Below are 24,245 nucleotides of genomic sequence, written 5' to 3'. Positions count from 1 at the left end.
TTTTTTAACCCTTAGCGTTGTTAGAGGTTTCAAAAGCTTCTTTTCAGCATTTCAGAAATCAAAGGATTATCAAAAGGCAGACATCAGAAAAGTACTGTTGATATCCTGTCTTTCTCTTTTGGATATCAAAATAGTGGGGATTATTTGCTTTATCAATTTAAGGGGGTTGTAGAAAATCGAATCTTTCGTTTTGTGATCATTTCTCTTCTTTAATATATTTCACCTAGTTTAGAAGTATGGATCAGAAACTCACAAGGAAAACTGATGCCCTTTCCTGCAGCTAAATTAACAGGAATCACGTGGAAAACAATCTGAGCCTTGTATGAAAAGGGGAGCCATTAAAATTAGCCCTAAGCTATGGACTGCACCCAATATCACTAGAACTGCACTCACTGCAGATGTGGAGGCTGGCTCTCAGGCAAACTGAGCTGTGTTGTATAGCTACAATTAAAATCAACTCCTCTGCCAAAAAATAAAAGGGAGGAGGGTAGAAGGAGAACATCAAAGACAGATTGAAATGTGTAGTTAGTAATAAGAGTGGTCTCCTCTTGAACCAAGCCCTGCAGCGATTCATGGCCCCCTTGTTAATGAGAAATTTTGACCTCTGGTTTGTAAGTTAAACTTGTAATCCCAGCTAATGAAGTAAATCAATCCCAACTTCAGTCTGTTGTTCCCATTTTTCTTTGCACAGTGTGTCTGGGAGTTGGTATCCAGGTCTACAAATATGATTTGGGGGAAAAAAATTATCCAACAGCTTTGTAACTTCTGTTTTGCAGATTCACTTAAATATGTTTAAAGCAGACAGATTATTTTAACTTGTCTGTGCGCTTGTAAAATGTCATATTAGTGTGGATGTTTTAGACATGTGAAAATAATAGGCCTTAGTTACCATTTTAAAAGGAAAGATGGCTTTACAACTATCCCCAAATACTCATTTCATAAACAGATTTACACGTTAGATAAGTAGATCTGTTTGAAATTATTTAGGAACCATGTTTTAATTCTTGCTATATATTTCTGGGGATACTGATGATAGTTTTGTGTCAGAAAAAAAGGTTTCCCACTGCTTTGAGAGAAAACAGATTCGCTAGCAGTAAAAAGGAATGCAAAGCTAAGATGCTAATTTTCGTAATGGTGGATCATCCTTTGAAATACATACTGCTACGTCTTGTAAGCCATAGAGTGACAAAAAACCTAGCCACATATCCAGCCCAAAAGCCCTGGTAAAGCCTCTGAATTGATGTCATGTCATACCACATTGTTAAAGAATCTGTAAGAGATCAGCAGATGGTATAAAAAGAGGTGAAGCCTTCGTGACAAAAATGAGGAGATGCCGGATTCCTAATGTGATCCCTTAAAAGAAAACATCATCAGCTAGAGGGAGAAAAATGCTTGTAGCTGCTTCCCTTTCCTTTTGTATCAGTAATTGGTATCTTTGTAGCCCCTTCTAAATGATAGGGCCTTTTTTTGTTCTAATCATTTTCTCTATAAAGGGAGTTTTTATTTTAGTTTATAGCTCATTTGTACTGCAAACACTGCTTTACAGGGGAATAAGCTTCCCAACAAAATGTGTTTTTCTTACTCAAGGGGTACGTGAGCTCCCCGCTAACTGTAGGGGACATGCTGCAACTGGGTTTTTGTTTTGTTCACTTCAGTTACTAAGCCAGTTCTCTTCTCTGTGGAGTTGGAAGCCATGTTACTTCTGTGCCTTAAAAAACTGTGGCTTCTAAAGGTGGCTTCTGATGGGATGTCTCAGGGCAGACAATTGTCCAGGGCTGTGGGTGCTGCCGGAATGGATGTGTTCCCACCGGGCGGGGACGCATGGGTCCCAGCAAGTGACTTAGCACCAGCCTAACACCTGGCCCTCTTAGTTGAGGGAGAATGCGGTGCACTGGCAAAACTGAGATTCAGCCATGCTTGGAGAAAAGGCTTCTTTGTACCTCAGTGAAGCCCATCTTCGAGCCAGACCTTGCAGCGATGGCTCCCAAATAAGCTTCTTTTAGCCTTTTTCAGAAAGTAAAGGCAACTGAAATGGTGGTACTGAAAAGAGAAGCTGCTGAATAGGAATGTTTGTAGAGGACCAGCAAGCTGTGGTGCTGAGATGCAAGAGGCTGTCTCCCAAGAATAGGGTGCAAGAACTTTTCTGTAGGGGAACTGAATGTTAATGCAATCCAAATGTAGAGATTATATCCCGTAATAAATTTTAGCTTGTAATACATATTTTTCCTACGTATCAAATGTAGTGAAAAATTTTATTACTCAGAATTCCTCTGTATCTGGAGGGACTCCATTTGGTTTATAAGTAACGCATTAAGGATTACATATGATTTTCAAAATGCACATGAAGGGCTAAATTAATTTGTGTGCTATTTTTCTAGGTGATAATACTGTATGATTATTGACTCTATCTGTATTATTCTTTGAAGATGCTCATGACCCTCAACGATCTGAAGGACGGTTTATACGGCTACAAATCATTAGTACATTATAGGCAAGAGTTTATATTAACCTATTTTCTGTCTCACTAAATTTAAAAGAAGCTTTTTTAATTCTGACAACAAGTGGAAAAACACAGCAGTGAAGCTGTTCTCAAGTGATACACCTTAGTATATGGAGAATCCTGTTGCGAAGAACTTCGAAAATAATCATGGTTTATTAGCTGCACAGTCTTTTCCCCTTTGTTTCTATTCATTTAATTTAAAGTGAAACAACTCAGCATGCAAAACTAAAATTAGCTGCAAAAAAAGGTGTAAGTGAATAAACAGGCAAATCCATTAGAGTCGATGGGTTATTGGATCCCTTGCCATTCCTCAGATGGCGGCCTATTAAAAGTGGTAATGTCTGCCTCCAGCGTGGCCTTAAGGCAAGAAAGAAGGCCAAGACAGGCATATTTCACATGCATCAGACACAAGAATTAAATAGACCAATGTTCCCTAAAAGACTGAAGTACATCTCTTTCTGACGTTCATCTCGGGCAAAAATTCATTGATCTCAGTATGTCCCTTGGCAATTATAAAATATTAAATCCAAGTCACACTTTTCTAGTTGGCTTAATTTTTTCTCTATTCACAGCTTTCTATTTGATCAATTTTAACAAGTTAGGAATAGCATCTAATAATAAAATAAAAACTGCAGAGTTTAAAAGTTTGCTCATTTGACATTCTTATATTTTTGCGTTTAGTCTTTAGACCTGCCTGTCATTTTATTGTATTTTAAGTAAATTTGCACACTACATAGATGAAAAGAATATATACTTATACACATACAAAATAAAAGAACACCCCTACCTGTATCCTTTGAATTAGCAGTTTCTTTCTAAAGACAAATACTCATATGTGGTCATGGTATTGCAGTGAAATCTGTATTTTAAAGCTTAGTATGTGTACTTCATCATCGCAGTTGTAACTAGTGTCAGACAGCAGTTCTTTCTTGTTTCTCTTATTATGTCAGACTGGAACATGTAATGTTGCAGTCTTAATTCTCTGAACTACTACTACTTACGCAAGCTTTTTTTTTTTTTTTTTTTTTTTTTTTTTTTTTGTCTACTTGAACCAAAATTTGGTTTTATTTCTTTTGTGTATCTACCAGTCAGGTAGCAAAATGGAAAACACCCTGCCAGAACTTGGATCTGTTTTAACATAGATTTGAAGATTGTAATGTACATTAAAGCAGAAGGGATGTCTTTGCTGGTGGTCTTTGCTGATGAGAGACTGTAATTTGGGGAAAAATTCTTCCATTATGGCAGTCTACCTGTTGTGTTAGCTTGTTCTGCTCCTGTTTGGCACACTTACAACCTTCCATTCCTTAAATGAGCTCATTTACTGGCCAACAGCTATAAGCAATCTTGGCTGAAAAGATGTCAAGAAGAATGCTCAGAATCTTGGTTGGCTTTCAAAAAATGACAATTTTGATTATTTACTATCAGCAAAATTAACCCATGGAAAGGGGGGAAGGCTAACCCGAAGGTGTTAAATTTTCAGAAAAGTTAAGCTTAAGATTTTATTTTGCATTTTGGAAACAAGATCCTGTTGTCATGTCGCTACATGTTTATAAACTGCTTACATTTATTTTAGTAAGAAAAGTTATTCTAAGCGTTAATTAGAAAAAAGAGAGTATGGTTCGGTTAACACCAGGGGAGCAATCACCTTGTCCTGTGTGTGCTTGGTTAAATGTACAGTTTTTAATATGGGCCAATAAGATGTATATTTTTGTGCTTTCTCAGTGGAATTTTAAACCTGGAAAACATTTACATTAGCATTCAATGAAATGTGTGTAAGATTAAGCTTCTTGTCTGTGTTCACAGTCCTCGGCACAGGTTTGAATTCACTTGCTGTGAGCTAGGGCTTCCTGGGTGGCTGCAGGAGCTGGACTGGCTCTCCTGTGGTTGCACTCAGACCTCCATTTGTAAAATGAAGATATTAGTACAGCTTATCTTCCATCCTTTTCTTTTTTCTCTTTTTTTCTTTCTTTTGTTAAATTGCTAATTGTGCCAGTTCCTTGCTGTGTTTTTGTGCAGCAGACATTGTAAAAGAGCCCATTTTCAGATGGGACATAAAGGTGGATGTAGTTACTAATTGACTGGTACCCATCCATCCCGCCTGTGACCAACAAAGAGATGTGGATATAAAGCAATATTCAAGGAGATGGGAAAACTGGACTGGTGACTCAGAATCTCATTAGCTACAGAGGTTTTTTTCCCCCTTTTTCATAGAAATTGTGATCTAGACATTTAAAAGTTACTTCAAGAGCAATGTTACTCAGAGGCTTAATGAGTCCTGAAAAAATGCAGATATAGTATTCCCTTTTAAAAATGTTTTTTTTATGCTTCAGGAAGAGCCAGAGTTTGAAAAAGGTTTACAATATAACCTAGGTTAAAAGGTTTGTGTGTATCTATCTCCCTGTCTCTCTATATAGCTATGTGTATATATATAATGTTTCCTAACTGCATCTGGTTTTCTCTCAGTCATTTGACACAGCACTGTAGACTGTCTCAGACATAGCTAGGACTAATCTTAATGAAATTAGAACAGTTGTATTCTGTGTTTGCTGAATGTTAGTTCATGGGGTAAATTGGATCTTTCCAAGGTTCCGAATATTACTTGCTAATATATTCTCTGCAGTGGTGATTTTCTTGAACAGCCAGCAAACCTTTATGACCAGGCAAGATTTAATTTCAATTTCTTGCCTAATGGACCAACGCATAGTATATTATTTATTGAAAACTTGATTCTAATTGAAGCTGTATCTCTGTAAACATTAGTATGTTGGATTCAAATGGTACTTCTGTTCGAAACTTCCTTCACTGAGTCTCCACTGCTGTTGTCCATATACTCTTAATCTCCTGCTGTTTATCTCATCTGCCCCGAATATAACTCTTCCCTGTTTGTCTTTGTGAATTTATAAATTGCATAACTAGGTTTATTTTTGAAATCCACTTAGAATTCTGTATTCCAACAAAATGAGACAAAATAAGATCATTTTTGGCTAAACATATTTTGAATGTTTCCACAACTTCACATCGTAGGAAAAACTGTCCTTCTCCAGCTAGCCGTTTTATTTTATTCTACACAAAGAAATACAACCACTCTTAATTTAAAAATAATAATAATAAAAAAATTAACATAGGTTAGTAATAATTTAGTTATTTTTTCTGGATTTTACATTTTTTCCTAGTTCTACATCATGATATTCTTATATATTAGACTATGATGTTATCATACAAAGGTGAAACTAATAGCTGTAAAATGTGACAACATCCTCCTGTAAAGGATGCGCCGTATTGTTTATTAAAGTGATCCTGTTTAAAGAACGTTTTGCTGAACTTAATTTTTCTTGAGCTGCATATTAATTTTAAAGGTCAGTGTGGTTAGTTACCATAGTAGTGACCTAAAAATAACCTTTCTAGTGTACCTGTATATTTCTGATCTGTAGTGTTAGCATTCAGAAATGTTCTTTCCCTTAGAGTTTCAGCAGCTAAATAAGTTGCAACCCCTTCAGCTATACTCATAAAAATTTGCTTCCAGACAACATGGTCTGTTTATTGTGTAATAATCGAAATGGCACTAAATTGCAATGATTGCTGAACACTTAGGAATTGCATTAACCACTTAACTGCTAAACTATTTTCCATTTTCTACCTCACTGTGAAGTATTATATTGATTTTCCTCTTAGTTAGAGCTGCTTACTCAACCTCTGAGATGAACAGAATATTTTAGCAGCCTTGTACACTGTCATATTTTGAGTCAATCAGCAGTGACCTTGGATAAGAATTTTCTAGAGGTTTTTTAAAAAGCTATCAAGCTAAATAGCTTGTAGTGCCTATCCTTGAATCTTTGCAGAAAATTGAGGGAAACATAAAACATCTCTTCATAAATGAGTTAAAAAATTATAAGGAGGAGTAAATAGTTTTTTCCCTCTGAGGTGGGCTGTTTTCTATAGCCTTTACTATACTACTGCTAAGACAAATTAGTTAATGGTTATAAGGCCTTGTTCGAGGACTTAATCATAGCCTATAATGTGGTGCTTGGCATGTAATTAAAAATCTAAATACAGTGATAGGTGAAGACTTTTGGTAATACCACTGCTTTCTGTGGAGAGGATCGGTTTTTTGTTTGTTTTCTAAGTAATCGTTGTTAACTGAGGTGAAATACACAAACATTTTATCAAGCCTAAAAGCTCCTTGATGATAGCTAAACTAGTTTTGTTATCAAATATTTTAGTTTACATCAGTTTCCTTTTTCCTTTCCAAGATTTATAGAGATAAATTCTGCCCCAATTAATTTATGAGAAAACTTGTTAGAAAAAGCAGAGGGGTTTTTGGTTTGTGTTTTTGTGTAGGGGCCTTCGTGGTTTTTGTTTTTTAAGCAAAACCTTTCTGAAATCTTACAGCAAAAAAGGGGGAAAAAGGCTGATGCAGGTAAGGAAGAGTTAAACAGAAATTGAGCGGGGATGCTGGGGGGCAGCAGTGCTGCAGAACATAGCAGTGTTCGTGCGAAGGCAAGTCATTTCCCGAAACACTGCAGACACATGGCCTGAGGCAGTCTAAAACCTTTGGAGACCAAAATGGCTCGCAGGAGTTAGAAGTAATAAGGTGTTTTTCCCTTCTTTCTCCTTCACTGAAATTCTGTAAGGTTGCTATGCATTACCAAGGAACAATGCCACTATTTTTGTGTTTTATATGGGTATTAAGATCCATTACAATTTGACATTTTTAAGATTGGTTATCCTGTAGTTTGGTGTTAAATTGAAGTTGTTTGTTTTGAATTTAATTCTTTCATTTTTCAAAGGAAAAAAAGGCAGCACTGCTGTGCTGATAGCTTACTGAAGTATGCCAGGATTTGATGTTTGAATTGAATGGCTGCTATCCGAAAATGTGGGCAAAATTATCTTTAAAGGAATTCTTGATTTTTTTTTTCTTCTTTTTTAATCATTTAAAAGTCTGAAAGATGCTTTCTGGCTAGCTTTTTACAATCAGATTGTAGAAGATATTGCACATCTATCTTTAAGGCATACTGTTTCTGGGATTATTTTTAACACTATGTTACACGTGATGTATTGTGCTTGATGCAACCTGCTTATGATTATTACAACCCTATATGTTTGCAGCAGCTAAGTAAACTCCATATCGAATAAATTACTGCAGCAATGATGCTAGCAGTGTTAAGGACATCTGTTAACTCTTTTTTGAATGCCCTATCTTTACTCGTTTGTTCTAAACATTTCTGTTGTTAATAACTACTTAAGTACGTGACATCGTCATGCATACAGAGCTGTGAAGACCTGCTCAGGAGGACAGAGCCAGGCCCAGAAATGCCACGGTGACAGGGGACCTGCAGCTTGTTGGGTTAGAGTGAGCACTGAGAAGTCATGTAAATCGAGGTAGTGGACACATATTTTCGTTACTGCAGTTCTGGCAGCTGTCATTGCTCTAGCCAGGGAGACCTCCTCTAAATCAGCATGGCACAGTCTGAGTGACTTCCCCCATGCAGGCCCTGACAGTCTAGCTTCTCGTCATTAGCACTAGCAAAGAAGTTGGCAAAGAAACTTTCTCTGTCAAAATCATTTTATCAAAGATAAAAATGTTTGGCAAAAATACATCTATTTCAAAAATATATTTGTTAAGAGGCTTCTTGGCTCCAAGACGACGTTTCCACTGAGGAAGTGAGTCTGCTGTACATTGACGGCAGCACCGGGCCGCATAGGCTGCACGAGGCCTTGTCCTCTGCCACACATGGCTGCTGTAGTGCAGAATGGAAACCTTGTTCGACACTGAAATGTGGGAAAATGTTGCCTATTAGAACCCAACTCATCAGAAACCATTTCCTTCCACTTGAAATTCGTGCAAGGCTGCAAGGTGTTTTGTTAGCTGGCACAAAGTGCAACCCAGGTCACCATCTTTATTTGTAATTTAGTGCATCTGAGATATTTGATCCTGTAAACAAACAAAGTGATATATTTCAAGGGTTAGATGATACTTAAGAAGAACTTTTGTAAATTAACCAGAAGCAATTACAAAAGGACTGCAGAGATTCTCTATAGATGGTGTCTAAAAAGCTTTCTGTTTCTGCTGGGAAGCTTGCCAGAATAGTGTGAATTTACATTGCTTTTCATCAAAATTGTATGAAAAATAGATGCAAAGTAAAGGAATACTCAGTAAGTATGTTTCAGTTTTGCAACCTGAATATTGTCTCATTTTCAAATTACAGTCTTACATCTCAATGGGATTGAAGAAAATCTGTAGTATGTATTTACAGTATTTCCAGCTCAAGCATTTTCTCTTTCTTGATTACTGGAATTCAGTTAATCACAAAGTGTGTGTGGCTCATTGCAGTGTGTGAGGCTGTGGAGGATCACAGCTCTGATGAGGAACCTCTAGTTAAATGATTCATCTGAGAACAGACTGAGCGACCAAAGGCAGGGCGAACTGCTTGCAAGCATGGAAGTTCCCAGTTGCAAAATGGCATCCCTTCCTTCTCTCTCTGGTAAGACCAAGACTTGCAGAGCCTAGCTCCTGCCTGTGCTGCTGCCAGCCCTGGTGAATGCTTCTGCCAGAGATTCTCACACATGCGCTGTAGAAGCTGTCAGATAAGATCATGGCTTGGCCAACTTTTATTTATGGGCCAATGAATTATGCAGCTGGGGTAATTAGATGTTTTTGTTTTGTGAATCAGGTTTATGCTCCTGGGGTGCCAACCTAGGGAAGCCTGTGAAACTGCATAATAAAAGTCATTTTTATGCAGAGGTGGAAATATTTGAATGCAAAAGAGAATGATGTGTATATGTAGGGAAGCTAACGTCCTGCATTTGGAGAAAAAGAGTGAAGTGTAAACTCTAGCTGTTATCCATTAAAGCTTTTATTTCTCTTGCATTGGATAGAGAAGGAACAGACAGTTTTAGCATAAACTCCAGAAGAAAACAAGTACTTCTCTCTTCCCCCAAGTACAGTTATAAAATATAAATGCTTTTGTGTAGTTGGAAAACATGTATAGAATTAGGTATACTCAGGGACTCTGTATGCGTATAGTCATTGCATGCTATTTATTTACTAGAACTCCAATTACAACTAAAATTCAATATACTGTAATCAAATTATAGTTTCCATGATGTCCTTTAATTGCATATTTTAAAAGACATTTTGAAGTAGCAGACTAGCATGTAGTTTTGACTTCTCTAACCTACGTGCCTTATGTTTGTGCCTCAAGATAACATTGAATAACATATTTAAACTACTCATGTGTGAAAAAGCAAAATTATATCTCATGAACTGATTTCTTCACACATTCAAAAAATCGAATTCCCCTTTTGTTCAGATACTAAACAGAAATCAGAAGGGAAACAATGTTTTTCTGGAAATGATATTGTATTTCAAATTGGAGAAGGCATGAATACCTTTAATGAAAATGAATGATACTCATTTTAAAAGTTAAATCATTTTACAAAGGTATACTTTTATAAACATGGTTTTCATTATGTAGGCATTACAGTCTGGTTCAGTTGATAATGAGTCGGAGAAGTTTACTGAGCTGTTATAATTTAATATTTTGAGTTGAAAATAGTTATTGTGAAATAGTAATTGGTGATAACCGTGTTTGCTTCTTTCTTCTATTTCATCACCCAGAAGAACTAGTAGTGTTGAATGCTAATGCTTTATTTACATGTAGTAAAACTGAAGGTGCATATGATCTTCTGGATACCATTAGTTTTCATTAGATATATACTTAGGGTTTATGTATGTCTGTATGTATACTGCAGATTTGTAGAGGTATGTGTAAATACTAAGGCCACAGTCTTCCATGGATTTTAATTACTGTGTAGCAGTTCTCTGAGTTTTTGTAAACAAGGCAGATGTTAAATTTAAAAGCAGTGTGACAGATGAGCTGCTCTGGCAACTCCTAGAATTAAAGCTTAGACTTTCAAACTCCAGCATCTGAAAATAGAACTTGGTGACGTGAGATGCAAGTCTTTAAAAACAAACAAAATAAAAAGCTAAAATAATAAAAGCTTCAAACATTGCTGCTCAATTTACCAAATCTGTCCAATTTTCCTAACTTTAAGGAGAAATTATGTTTATTGCCATAATATTAACATTTTATTTTTCAATATGATGCTGTTGTTCTTGTCACTGTTTAATTTATAGGGTGACTCAGTAGCAAGGCAGTAAGGTGTTATAGTAATCTTGCTGCGTGTGCAAAAGCCAAATTAGAACTGCTCTACTGTATAGCGTGAGGTGGCTAGAGAGGGACTGAGTCAAGCAGTGTGGAGAGCATTGCTGAAAGATTGTAGTTTGTTCTTGGAAAGTATATTGAGTCCACTGTAGTTCCACTGAGGATGATGCACTTCTCTAAACAGAAGCAAAGTACTTTGAAAATGAGTATGTAAAAAATGTGGCAGGATCTTCAGCAATATTTCTCAGCATAAAGGATGTTCTGGCTACTGATCTGTCTTACTAACTGAAAGAAAGAAAAAAAAGGCCTGTACTTTTGAAGGAATTGTTAAAGACCTTGACCAAATAATGTCACCTGAGGAGCAGTGAAGGCTTCTGAAATGTAGTACTGAAAAGTAGCAGTCATCTTACTTACAATTTAATCGTAAAAGGGTAAGTAGAAGCAAAGATCTGAGAACAGTGGTAGGAGGAAAAGCTGATATGGGATTATCAAGGTTAGGGGTCAGATAGAACAGATGGTAAAATAGTTATAACCTACTGTACCATATGGGACTGCCACACACGTTCAGGTAGCGTATTATATATGCTGCGTGGAAAGATCAGTGATCCCAACTCATGCTTTTAGTTAGACCAAAAAAAGCTCCTGAAAAAGTAATTTCATAATTTCAGACCAGATTAATGAACTGTAATTGATTAGACTGCGCAGTGGAGCTCAGTATTCAAGAAAGGGAGACAAGAAATTATGCATAGCATGCAACCATATTATTTTGAATTCCCAAAAAGCTAAAATGAAGTTTGTGTTTCAGGAAGTCTATTGCAGGCTCATTATACCTGAATTTCTGAGGAAAGTATTTAAAGAAAAAACTTTTACAGCACTTGAATTCAGATCCTTAAAAACAGGTTATGATTGATGATATTTGTAACTTTTAATCGGGCCAGATTTTCAAAAGAGCACACAATCTTATTAATGTGACAGCAAAGTGATAATTTTATCATTGGAAACAATTACGACTTCCCTGGGTTATAGCACTTTAGAAAATCATACTCCTGATCTATAATTTTCGCTGTTATTATTCAGACATATTTTAAAGAATCTGATGTGGTGGCATGAAAATGTGAAGGTGAAAGACAAAAAAAAACAGAGAGAGAAAAGGGTTAATCAAGTCAGAAGTACTGGGAGAAGAAGTGGAATGGTAGCAAAGAAGAAAAATGAAGGCAGAGAGTTGTGATTTGGAGTGGTGCTAAAGAGCCTCTGGGCTTGAGATTCATCTCGCATTTTATAATGCTCATGTTGTGTTGTATCATAATGCACTTGCTTCTACTAGAGCTAGCTGTTTCTCGTCTCTTATTGCCAATGGTAAAAATAGGCCAGTAGCATCATTCCATACTATTGAGCGCATTCTGAATTCCGCAATGTTTTTTCACTTGCCTCTCTAATTAATTTAGTAATCCTCTTCAGTGTATGTGCGTGTGTACATTTGTGTATATCTGCTCTGTTGCCCTCTTCCGTCATCTGTTCAGGTTCTCACATTGCTGATGATTGGTTGTGCCAGCTCCCTTCCAAAGACAGGGAATTTATTACATTTCGCTGCCTTTTGTTTTTTGCCCCCCCAAAATCCCATCATAGTCTCTATTTTGGGCCAGTACTTTGGGAAATATTCTTCTATAGCTACAGCTCTCTTTTTTTTTTTAAAGTATTATTCATTTTCATTCTACTTGGGGAGTAATTAGATAAGTGAGACCTGTCAGTTTAGATATTGGTCATTGTGTCTTTCTTAGACTTTCTCCTATTGTATGTTTTAAAGTTGTTCATAATGTAGCCTTTGATTTTGGCTATCTTAATTGTAATTTATTGTAAATATTAATATCTGTATATATATTTTTTCTCATAAGGGCTAGGTTATGGTAGCTATTATATTTATTTTCAATTCATTTTCTTTTAAGGTAGTCTGTGTGGTACCTAAATTTACCAGGATAGTAGAAGTGAGAAATTACAGATAACTAAGAGTAGAGCTTTAACATCTGGAAATGCTGTTTTTGTGCATCACTATCCCTCCATGAGTATCTGTATGCTGAAGAGATTTTTCCATAGACATCGATGTGGATTGCTCAATCATGTTTTTATTACAGCAAAATGTAGTTGGTTAAAGGATCTTGAAAGCATTTGTTGCATTTGATCCCACTTTATAAAAAGAGGTAGATCTAGGATGATTGTGAGAGTGTAGGAATGTTAACTTTACAAAAGCAAGTTCTTTAAATGGCTTAGTTTGAAATTCAAGGCTTATTCTCTGTTGGTTGTCTAGAATATAAGTGTTTAAAATATTGCTTGTTTGCTTTGTAGTGAAATAGTCTGGAGGAAGATAAGGATTTGGAATTCTTGAGGAAAGGGAGGAGACTGCAGCTTTTTCAAATGTCAGAGCAAAGTTTAAATTGACATTATTCTGTTTGTATGTTAAACTGATCTGCTTTGTACTCAAGGCTTGCCTCATCATGGAGAAAAAGGAAAAATCTGGATTGGCACTAGGAGGCTGGAGGGGAGTATGAAGCAGAAGGGGGCTTTTGTTTAAAAAAAGATTGATATAAGTATAGTAAAGCAACTTGAAGTTGGGCAGCAGATCCAATTGTGATCTGGAGGGTAGCGATGAGACATGCAGGTCATGAAGCCCATCTGTGCTCAGTCCTGGAGAACTGATCCTGATGTGGAGGAAAGACAGAAGAATGGAACTTAGAAAGGGATTTGAGGAGTAGCACAGCAAACTGTGACCGTGATGAGCAAGAGACTGTCTTCATCATGTAGAAGGAGAATCTAAGGATCACACTGAGTGGGGGCTGCTATCTGTTAACTGATGTCTGTAGGAAGGGAAACAGTTTCCTTTTTGGAGCCATTCTTCCAAGAGCTGTTTGTGCTGGTATGTGCTGGTATGATCCAAAGGTTTTGGATTTTTTCTGGACAAAAGAGACTGCTAACTTAAAGACAGTCAAGAGAGTTAACTGTAAGAAATGGAAACGTTAAGAAATAAAGAAATGAGTAGCTAAATGATTCAGACTTTTCCTGCTGAACTCTGGAATTTTTCCGCAATGTCTGACATACACCAGGCCTTAGTTATATTTGATGATACATGCAGCAACAGAAAGTGTTAACCAACTTCTATATGTTATTTACAAATGTTGATGTCTTATTTCCTATACACTGGACTGTTGTCTGACAATGTATTTATCCTGCAAGCTGAAGGTATTAGCATTTAAGGCTTAATTTGATTGCCACTCAATTCTGAGATAACTGCATTGCCTGCTTTCTTTCTTTCTTTCTTTCTTTTTTTTAAATTTAATGGACTGGATGTAGGAATTAGGGCCATACAGTACCCTCAATCCACAGAGGAGCCTCTAGTAATTATGGGGAAGGGTTTATAACACTATTCTTAGATGGCAACTAATGTACTAGCAAATTTTACGCTGAAAAAAAAAGTGCCAAGAGCTGGTAGGTCTGTGGCTATTTTTGCCCTTTGTTTGGCAAGTAGTGCATAAAGTCACTTGATTGGCACTTGCACAATTGCTGGGAGTGCACAAGATGGCCCACAGTTGCAAACATAATTATTTTAAAGCCTGGGTGTTATACATCATAATTAGGCTTAAGAACAGAAAGTCAGTGGAGATGAATGAGGGCAATTCATTCTCTCAAGGGCTGAGGAAATGATTTTGCGTTTAGATTTCACATTTGTAATTTTTTTTTTCTAGAAGCATTAAGATTTAGATAGTTTTCTCTCTGTCTCCCTCTCTTCTCCCCTTCCACAGAAGGACTAAGGATAGATGAAACAGTTACATGGTATCTGCGTCTCATCTTAAATAGGTGAGGTGTAGTTAGCATGTAAGGCAGACAAGATGTGCTTCTTAGCACTGATTTTCTCCTTAATCAGAATCAGCAACAAACGAATCTAGGCCCCCACAGTTAGCCTGTCCCCTACAGTTGTTCTGCTCAGCATGTCTTCCATAAGAGATAGGCCAAAAAGCAGTCTTTGCTGGCTTAGCAATTAGTATATTTTAATTAGATATTTAAACAATTAAATGTTACAGTTGTGTGTCTAGAGATCAATGAATGTCAAGAATATTTTAATTATTTTAAGTTTCTGATTAAACAGAAGTCACAATCATACAGGTTAGAAAAGAAAGGGCCACCCACTACGTAAAACTGCTGCAGTTTAGAACTAATACCAAGGATTACCCCAAGAGAAAATTCAGCTGGGAGTCAAGTATGATTCCAGGAAAATGTGAATCCTGCAAGTTGACGTTTCTCCTCTCCCAGTGAGAGGGAATATGGGGATGTACAGCGTAGTTGGACTAGAGTAAAACTGGCAAGTCCTTTAAAAGAGGGGAAAAAACCCACATGCTAATATTGAAAGATGAGAAGGAAAAGGCACCACAACACTTGAAAAATAACAAAAAAATTGGCAGGATTAGTATTTCAAAGGGAGCAGCGCTTGATTAAGCACTTGGAAAGCATGGGAGGAGAAGCATTCCAAGCAAAATGAAAATATATGTGTATGATGGAAACAGGATAAATATAATATTCTACTTATAATTACCACTGCAAGAATTCAGTCCAAACTGAGAATTCTTAATCAGGTAAAATTGTCATTGCTTTTAAGTCCAAGTAAGGCAGTGAATTGTGGTAGGTATGAGATGTTTGTGGATAAAGATGTTGGCGATGTCTGTAGCTGCAGTGAAGAGCAGGTCCGTGAACAAAGTGAAATGAAAAGACCTGGAGACTGCAGCACCTGAGCAAAGCTTGCGCTGCAAGGAGGCAGAGGACACGAGGCGTTTTTATCACACACCCAGTGAGGAGCGAGGGATCCAGGAAGGTCTTTGAAAGGTGAAAAGTCCTAGCAGAATGCAGAGCTGTATCTCTGTGCGGGGAAAACTTGAGTTTCTCTTTCCCACATTAATACAGTTTATTGTGCAGAGATCTGCTTGGATACATTGATTAAGAATCTGAAATGATTTGCAGTCTGGTTCCTTCCTGTGACTGGCCCACTGAGGACCAGGCAGTTGAGCAGTTATCTCCCTCGAGCAGGTCAATGAAGTAGCCTGTGTCTGTGTTACACTTAATCCATGTTATTTATTTCCATTGGGGCGCACTTCTCTTCTTCCCAGGTTGTTTCACGCTGAGATGCTCCGTGACTTGCTTTTTGTCTGTTCTCATTCTGTTTTGGTGGGGAGTGCTCAGTTAGAAGGAGGAATAGGTGGTCAGGATGGCAGTAGGTGCTGAATTCCTTCAGCTGGAGGGTTTCGGTGCAATGCTTTTTTGCAAAGCAGCTTTTCAATTAGAATAGTACCTGCGTATGTGATTTAGCTTAACATAATAAAGGCAAAGAGCAAGTACATATAAAGCATTCTTCTTGTAATGGCAGTCCATTTATATGGGTTGAAATAACACTGTGTAATTATAAACTAAAATGATCACATCTAAAGAAAATTTTTTCACTGTATCCGTGTCTCAAGTATGATTTACCTTCCTCTCACTATTTCTTAATATAAAAGTTACTGCATGCTGTCTTTGAAATGTTGCAATTGTGTTGGTATTTGAAGTACTTGTAAATACATGTGCAAATCAGTTTTTCTGATGTTTGTCTGCAGGGTGAGGTGTGTGTTTATGTGCCCAGGGGAAACGAGACACATTTGCATCCAAGAGGGCGTAGCAGGCGAACGCGTGCCAAAACGGAGTCTGTAGGAACAGTTGCACTAAAATAGTATAGGATAAAATGTTTGCAAATGAAAATAACTAGCTGCCTAAGAAATGATGGTATCCAGTCCTCTCTGGAAACGGTGCAGATCTGAAGGCCTAAATGATAGCTTTTGGTGATGAATCTTTCTAAAGACATTTGTGGTGCTGCCATATTGTGCATATGAAGATGCACAGTCCTTTCGTAGATATAATTACGTTTCATGCAGTATTGTTAATCTTTGAGGTGCTGACAAACAGTTATTATTTACTTTTCTGTACTTCAGGGGAATACTGATTTAAGGATGCTTCAGCTTTCATTTAAATCAGTAAAATCATTACTGTTAGCCTTAGTAGGTGCTGAATTAAACTCTAAATTATGTGGGACAGCTAATCATACATAATATTATACCTGTTTTTCATGTACAAAGTGCCTCTCAGCCAAAGATCTAATAGGACTTTATGCAAGCAAACATTATGGCTGCAGAGTATCTCTGGAATATTTCTTCTGATCCAAGATGTCTTATTCATAATGCCAGACTAATATATACCTTATCTTCCCACTCCTCTCCAGTTCATGGAGGTTGGAGAGTAAAAATTCCTTGTGTTTTTTACTCGATAGATTGCTTAGCTTTGATTTGTTACCGTGTGATTCCCACTTTCAGACTTTGGCTTGAAGTGCAAGTCTGCCACAAGGATGTGCCACGTAGCCTGGGAAGAAAACCAGCAGGTCTTTTATCATTATTGCCTTGTCTCTCTGGGTCACAGAGAAGCAATAGCCGCAGTTCAAGACTGTGTTCAAAGGAGAGATGTCAGGACTGAATTGTTTTCTGGTGAAGGAAGGATGGCTAAAATATTAAATGCAATTTTCTATTTGCCCTTATCTCTGTGTTTCTTGACAAGAATATCACAGCGTATTTCCATAGCTCTATAATTCAATGCCTTCAAAGAGTTAAAGATACACAGATTTGTGAAAAAATTGCTTTAGTTGTTCAGCAGTAGAGATCACTGTTATAAAAATCAGTGTAGATTTTGTTACGTATGTTTTTATGTTACATGAAAGATATTCTGTCCCAAACAAAGAGCAGCATACTTCTCAGTGCTGCTCAGTTTAATTTTCATACACCTGCTGCTAGAACTATTATAGAATCATAGAATCGTTAGAGTTGGAAGGGACCTTTAAAGGTCATCTAGTCCATCTCCCCTGCAGTGAATGGGGACACCACAGCTCCTGCAGGTTGCCCAGGGCCTGATCCAGCCTCGCCTTGAAAGTCTCCAGGGACGGGGCATCAACCACATCTCTGGGCAACCTGTTCCTTTGTCCATTAAATGGTAATTTAATGCTCAAAGACATTTTTACTTTCTGAGTAGTAGGGCAGTTTGTCCATGAAAATTTTGGAAGAGACGTGCCTCTCTTTCTTAGTTCAGTCTCTGGGCAGCCTTTAAGCCTATTGGGGAATACTGGACACACCTGGGAGTGGGCAGTAGAAGGGGGAGAGAGGCAGAAAGGAGCTTGAGAGCGAGCCCATGAAATCTTCCCTGAAAACGATTAGCTTGGGTACAGGAAAGACGAGACATGCTGGTATTGGCAGTGAGGAATAGGCTCCAGTGTAAGCTCCACCAGTCCTGGGGTGGGTTTGGCTTGGAGGCCATGTGTCTGCTGGGTGGCTGGTGGGTGCTTGGTGAGGGTGGGAGAAGAGCCGGGCCTGGGGTGCTTCTGAGACCACGTGGCAAAAGGTAAAAGCTCCAGAGGCAGGGGGACATCTGTGGTGTGGAGGGAGAATGTTTCTGGGGAAGGTAAGAGGCGATGAATGCCGTGTGGAGGAGCTGGTTTTATTCCGGTAAAAAGTTGTACGGAAGAAATGCAAGACATCTGGAAGAAATCAGGCTTCATGCATTTCTCTGTTCACAGGTCTATTTGTTTTAGTTTCTAGAGTGTATGTTTGTTTGGCAGATGGTTGTATGTTTACCTACTAATCTACCAACTCTTTGGTTGTTCCTTTATTATGAACCAGAGCAGAATAAAAATTACTGTGTTTTTCATCAGCATGAGTTTTCTCACAGAAGATGATCGTAAAAATAGCAAAGAGTGGCCCAAATCTTGTGTTACATCTGACGTAAACTCAGAATTGCTTCAAAATGTGCATACTGAACCAGTTACTACTCCATTTCTTCTTCTTAAGCTGTAGTTTAAACCTAGGTAGCTCCCAACAATTGAATTAAGCTTGACAGTCCGACATTACTTAAAATCCTGCAAGTTGTGTATACACGCATCAGCTGCGTGTGTCTGAAGCGTATTAGGAGTCTGACTGTTTCAGCGGGTCCTGGATTGCTGCTTTACAGGACCGTGGTCCCGTGGCCTTTTTTGCCAATTCCTGCCTTTGACTTTTGGTGGGTTTCTCTTCCCGGCTGTACATACAGCCCCAGCTGGGAGCGGCAGTGCCGTGGTCTCGCAGGAAAGCCCCTTCATCAGCCACCTCCCTGCAGCCTGGAGGGGAACGGGCGCTGCGTGGTGCAGAGCAATGCAGTCGCTCTCTGCTGTCTTCCTTATGGTCCTGTGAGATTTGCAGCTACCGAGTTAGTGTTACAGGAAAGAAGGGGTGAAGCAGCAAGGGAAAAGAGGCGGTGGGAGGCAGGAGAGGGCAAGATGGAATGGGAAACAAGTTGCTGTAGCTCATTTATGTAGGTCCTTTCAAAATGAAAAGGCAGAAAGGGATCATATAATATATATATACTGTATAAATTGCTTTTTGTTTTCTTTTTTCTGATCTGAAACATCTTAAGTTTCCCTTAAGTTATAAATAGAATGTTGCTGATATAAAAGCTGGTAGTGGTGTATGTTTGAGGGGGTGTGATTTGGTAATAGCTTGGGCGTGGCAGGCAGGAAACAAAGGATGTAAACAATTTACAACCACTTATTTTTTTTATTAGAGCTTTTATCTTTGTAACTCTTAGGAGTTGCCATAGATACAGTCAAGACGGGGCTTGTTTGTGTTGATGAGAAGCCTGTCATGCTGATTAAAAAAAAAAAGTTTGAAAAAGAAAAATCTGCATGACTTCAATTCTACCATTCTTGCCAATGACATATGCTTGTACTTATGTATATGGTTAAAAAAGGTGGCATTTGGTAGTGGATTTTTTTAATGTAGTACTCAATAATAATTTTGAGTTCAGTACCAAACAAATCAGTCTTTAATTTAAATTGGAGGTCATATTGACAGAAACAAATTACTGTTCTGTCAATCTGCAGATGTGTTTTTCTACTTTCTAAAAACATTCTTACATTTTTTTCACCTTGTAAAAGAGGATTACGGAATGACAGCAGGCTCACTGATTGGCTCCCCAGTGAACGTGCACAGCTCAGTGCCATCTTACGGCCTTGCATCAAGTATATGCTCTTACCACCCAAAAATTCAGTACCTCAAGTGATAAACGCAATGAATGTGACTTACCTCATCTTAATTCCAGCTGCTCAGTACAGTATAAAGCAATTAGTGGATTTATGGGTACCTCTACTATTAAAGAAATAGTTTTAGATGAAGAAAACTTAAAAAAAAAAAAAAATTAGTAGCTTTTCTATTCAGGTTTGTTTAGGTATGTGCTGGGTGGTTCTGGTCCAGTAAGCTACAGGTAGTACTTCTTGCTTTTCTTAGACCAAGTCCCTTGGTGTGAGCTTAGTGTGGCTGGTGGCCGCACTGCTGTGTGTTTGCTGCTGCTTGGTATCTGCAGTGCATGCGGATCTGACAGAAGTACTGCTGGGTAGGGGGAGAGATTCACAATGTGGGAAGCAGAGAAAAAAGAAAAATATTTCTGAGTCCGTTTAATTAAAATAAATATATACATGGTAGTTCTTGGAAAGCTGGAATTAGTCACAACAGCCCTGGCAAAACAGAGTGGGATGAGAGGCAGCTTAAGGCAGGGCATTGTTCCAAACCTGTGGAAGATAGAGAGCGTGAGTTTAAATGATGCTATTCCATTAGGAACGCAATGCGTTTTAGCATAAAGGCTGAATAAATTCAGAGCACTGCTAATAAATGGATTATGCACTGGGGATGTGTCTGGCTTCAGCGTGGATGAGCAACCCTTGCAGCTGCAGCACATGCTTTTCCTATGAGCAGTGAGGCTAGGTGGTAAATCAATTAATCTATTAACAAAAGCGACTTCATACTAGAGACCAGAATCCCTAAGATCAAATGCATGTGGTGCTCGAAGGTTGTGGGCTTCTCCTTCTCTTGCCTCCAAGCTTAGCAGCATTCATTTAACTACATTAAGGCTACATTAAGAGAATAGGATTTGCCCCACTATTGTAATTTAATAATCAGATATAAGGGACATAAATTGAGCAGCATTGTTCTGCTAGTGATTCTGACTTCAACAGCGCACACAGAGAAAAGCAATAGAGAAAACAGTGTCATATCTTCCTTGCAATGTACCATGTACGTTTTCCCTGTAACCTTTCAGTACTAAAATCATGCTGAACTGTATTTCTAATGGCTGAAACTGAGATCGTACAGGAAGTGTTTCCTGGGGAAAGAAAGGTCGGTTAAGAGCAGCAGTAAGTAGACTTGGTATTTTAAAAGTACTGGAAGCGTTTGCCAGAAGTTTTAGAGATTTGAAAAATAATGTATATATTTTTAGAAATTTAAACCTGTTTTTCTAAGTTAGAACATTCTATTTTGCTAGAAATCAACTGTAAGTAATAAAAACAATGGTCTTCAAAGGATGGAAAAAAGGTTGAATGTATCAGTCAGGTTTCTGTTTTAAACTCAGCAAGACTGCAGAGTCTATAAATTATGTTCGTTCCGTTTCTGAATACCCAGACTACAGTGTTCTCAGGCCCAGATCAGAAATTAAGGTAGTTTTTGGATGTTGTCTCTGTACAGAAGACCACGATGAGGTATTCAGTGATTCGGGAGCTTCAAACCAACTTAAACAAAGATGTAACATCATTTTAGTTAACAGTGCACTAATGTTTGTCTTTATCAGCTTATAGTGTCTGAGTCTTTCTTGTGATTTCTCAACTGGATTTGTCCATCTCAGCAAGACAGTTCAGTGTCTCCCCAGACCAAGCCTTTTTCTTCAGGACACCCAGAGGAGGGAGTCTGGGTCCGCATGGGACCTGCAGCTGCTGAGGTTATGGCAGTAGCAGCATACTCACCCATACACCACTCACCTCGCTGCAGTCAGACACAGGATGTGGAATACAGATTGTGCACGCATTTGATGTACTAAAGAAGGATTTATCTGCGGCAGTTAGTTCTGTCCTAAGAAGGCTCTTGAAACTGTACGGGCCTAATACATCTGTGGTTCACGTGACTGTAGCAGGAGAATTATCGGTATGTTTCTCCTGTGTTGTAAACAAACACAGTCTAGTTTTATCTCATGCTTGTTTTCATTTGTTTCTTTGCTCACTCTTTAACTTGATGAGACTCAGAAGTACAGAAAAAGAAGTTTTATATGTAATACTTTCAGAACGAAGCTCGTAATGTGTTTAAGATACTTAAAATAATCCAGCAGTTAGTAGTTGTAAACCTGAGAGTTGGAGGAAACTCCCGACTGGTGCAGGACTTTGAACTCTGCTGTGTTTTCTTTGTAGGGCCTCAGTATGTCCGGTGGAAGTCAGGCTGGCCTGGGGACTCCTTCGTCCAGGCAGTATGCACGACAGAAAATAACGCGCGTAAACCTCAGGGACTTCATCTTCTACATGGAACAGGAAAGAGAAACGAGCCGTTCTCTCCTGCTCTATCGAGCTCTGCTTAAATAAAGCCAAGAATTGTACTGATTTCTCCATTCAGAAGTTCAACTTGCATTGAAAAGCTGTCATTTTAATGTGCCTTCTATTTTTTTCAGAAGTCAATGTTCCAGTAATTTTGTTTTGTAAAATTGTCAGACACATGCAATAAATCCCTTTATGTAAAAAAGAAAAAAAAATGTGCAAAAGGTTTTAAAATGTTAAATCCACAGATGTAACCAACTTCAAAGGCTTACTGCATTTGGCCATTTTAGATAAGGCTGAAATAGATGGCATTGAAGTTACAGAAATGGAAAGAATGCCGCAGTGGCTCACACAGACCAGCTCACGGCCAGGAGCACGGGGACCTGAACGGGGTGACCCTTCCCGTTCACTGACGGTGCTGGTTTTCCTTTAAGGTTTGCTAGCACTGTTTCCACTGACCATGGTAATACCTGTTAGATTAGTTATAACTGCAGTTTTTTTGCACAGCTAAAAGAATTACCGATGCACGCTCTCACAAATTTGATATATTTAGGATTTTTGCCTTTACAGCACAGCGCGTTCCTTCGGCCATTTGCTGAACCGGATCCTAAGCGTATGAAATCTGTGCGTTTGGGTCCCAGCTGAGCTCCACTGACCAGCTTCCCCTGGTGTTCTGAATCTCTTCAACCTTTTGCACATTTGTAGCAGCTGGTTAGTAACATGAATCCTTTTATTTTCTAAAAATACCCTAATTTATTTATTGCAAAGAGTATGGTTTAATGGTGGTTATAAGAGAGAGTATTGTTTGGGAAAGATATTCTATATGGATTTTTCAGGCAGCTGTAAAGGAAGCTTTTGGGTCCGGTTCCCTCTCAGCGGTCACGAGGGCCGGGGCGCGCCCTGGGAGCCGGCGCAGCGGGGCCGGGCGGTGCTTCGCCATGGACGACTGGGACTGGGGACTCCAGTCCAGAGAGGCTCGTGAACAAGTGCATGACTTCAAGCATAGGGGTAGTTCTAAGTGCTCGTGGTGGGTGAATGCTTTTTAAACGCTTTGCTGAATTGGATTTTACGGGGCCCGCACCAAAGCCGAGCAAAGTTAGTGAGTCTTTTTAAATGGGTGTTGGATAGGAATGCTAAGCGAGGAGGTGGCGCGAGTCGTACTTCAGACGTGGCAGTATTACCGGTAACCGTGGAAGGAGACGTTTGCTTATTTATCTTTTCGATTTTTACTACGTTATGCTTGCCACTTTTTTGAGGCAATATTTTTTTTTATGGGAAACCGTAGCGAAAGCACAAATAGAACTATTTGTCCAATAGTTTTAAAAACAAAAGTTTTAATTATTTTTTAAGGTTTATGAAAAGCAGAAGAAAATTTATACTGCTGCTATTTAGCCAAAAGATTATTCATAAGGTATTTAAGGCCAGGAAGTGTAAAATTATGTTTTAAATGTATTGATAATTTGTACATATTGTTTATAAAGGCCTTGTGTTTATTAGAATTACGTTATTTTGATGATTTCTGTACATACTCGTAAATACCCCCGATTTGTGTGAAAACATACTCCCTTATTTGTACTTATTTTGTAAAGAAATAAAACAATTTACTAAAGTAACACGTCGAGTGACATAGTATTAATTTATCAAACATGAATTTCACATTGTCTGGTAGTTCTTAAGCACTGTTCAGAAACATTTTGCATTAAAATATTAACAGGATACCCACAAAGAAATATTAAAACCAAATACTTCAATGTTTTGTTGTGCTGATTCTTATCCTTTGTCAAACATCTCATAAAATTGTCAGCAAACCTTGATGCTCTGAATGCAGGGCATGAACGCACTCAGCGGTTGCTTTTTGCAGCCATCGGCCCCATGAGCACAGCGTAACTCCTCCGCTTTTTTTCTGGCGTGGGAGCAGAGCGGTGTCACGGCGTTGTCCAAAAAGGGCCCGCAAAGGCTGTTCTGTAAGCCACGGCGTCGGTGCTCAGCAAAGAAGGGGTCAGAACAATTCTGTTCCATCAAATTAGGTTAAAACCAAGCTACGTTTGCTTTTTGGCCTTCGTAAGGAAAACAAATTTGCTGGCTGCACACCAGTTGTATTGGAGTTTCTGTGGTATTTTAAAACCTGTTTTAGCGACACTAAGCGATG

General features: G+C 38.4%; 1 protein-coding gene across 1 annotated transcript in view; it reads left to right on the top strand.

Annotated features, from left to right (window-relative positions):
- Positions 1-23,709, top strand: part of LOC110404076 (transcription initiation factor TFIID subunit 4-like) — a 130,690-nt gene extending 106,981 nt beyond the window's left edge. The window contains exon 15 of the mRNA XM_021407976.1: positions 21,977-23,709. Within this exon, the coding sequence (XP_021263651.1) occupies positions 21,977-22,144 (168 nt within the window). The 3' untranslated portion in view covers positions 22,145-23,709. The remainder of the gene's footprint in view (positions 1-21,976) is intronic.

Source organism: Numida meleagris, chromosome 10 (genome assembly GCF_002078875.1).
Source record: "Numida meleagris isolate 19003 breed g44 Domestic line chromosome 10, NumMel1.0, whole genome shotgun sequence".
In the NCBI taxonomy this organism is placed as follows: Eukaryota; Metazoa; Chordata; class Aves; order Galliformes; family Numididae; genus Numida; species Numida meleagris.
Note: the sequence above shows the minus strand (reverse complement) of the source record. Positions and strands in the feature narration are given on the sequence as shown.